A 1,075-nucleotide genomic window follows, 5' to 3' on the forward strand; every position below is an offset into this window, starting at 1 on the left:
AAGGGCCCCATAAGTCCCCTACAACGCAAGCAAAAAACAGAAGATTGTTAAGAAACAATCATGTAGTATTTTCTATCTTTATTCCAATATCTGCCTCTCCCACTCTTGGAATTCTGACATCAAGGCTCTCCCTGCCCAAGCCTTCCCACCTCTCTTACCTGTCTCCCTGCCCTCCCTGCTCCCTGATTATGTATGCCCTTCTTCATATATCCTTTAAATTCTGTTCCTATATCCCACAAATCCATATCCCACAACTCACCCCTCTCCCATCTACTAAGCCACATTCCAGCATACTATAAAGACCAATGGGCCAGGAGTCAAGAGACTTAGGTGTCCCACCCTCAGAAACACTAGACTCAATTCATCCCACCAAACTGAGACTACAGGAGACAAGGCAAGTATAATCAGGCTCACCTCAAGAATAGAAGAATTAAAGCTAAGAAGTGACTTGCTCGAGTTTATATAAATACTTATTAGGTATGGAGGTGGGACCNTTTCCACTCTGCCACATTGCTTCCCTTTTATAATCATTACATTGAGCTAGTATAGAACTGCTGTTCTTATACGTGAAAAAACAACCCAATATTGGTGATTTTATAAGGTTAAACCTTAGCAAATAGCATGAAAGCTTTTTGAAAAGGATAAAAGGCTCTACCAACGTTCTAAGCACAGTGGTTCTCAATTAATAGCTGTTAGGTAATTAATATGCCAACAGGTGAGTTACACCTTAGAGCAAAGTTACCTTCCTCAACAAATATGAAAAAAGATACGTATACCATTTCTAACTTTAACCTCATATGTACGTAACTTTAAAGAAGTATGGATATGTACATACTTACGTTGTTTTATTTTTCACATTATATAAGTAATTTTGACATCACTGTGGCAAGTTAGGAAGATATTAAAAAATCATAATCCTCCCACTCATAAAATATTGTTGTTCTTGTTAAATTTTTGAACTTATCAATTGAAAAGTTAATTCAAGTATAACTGACATTAATACACTGGCTTTTAAAAAATACACTGAAGTTTTTTAATTTATAAAATTCTATAACTGTATTTTAAAACTTTTATT

At 35.7% G+C, this 1,075-nt stretch overlaps 1 protein-coding gene across 1 annotated transcript in view; it reads right to left on the reverse strand.

Annotated features, from left to right (window-relative positions):
- Positions 1–1,075, reverse strand: part of YIPF6 (Yip1 domain family member 6) — a 26,270-nt gene that overhangs the window by 9,532 nt on the left and 15,663 nt on the right. The window contains exon 4 of the mRNA XM_077771154.1: positions 1–18. This exon is cut by the window's left edge and continues 1 nt beyond it. Within this exon, the coding sequence (XP_077627280.1) occupies positions 1–18 (18 nt within the window). The remainder of the gene's footprint in view (positions 19–1,075) is intronic.

The sequence above is a fragment of the Crocuta crocuta genome, unplaced genomic scaffold, assembly GCF_008692635.1.
Source record: "Crocuta crocuta isolate KB4526 unplaced genomic scaffold, BGI_CrCroc_1.0 scaffold779, whole genome shotgun sequence".
Lineage (NCBI taxonomy): Eukaryota > Metazoa > Chordata > Mammalia > Carnivora > Hyaenidae > Crocuta > Crocuta crocuta.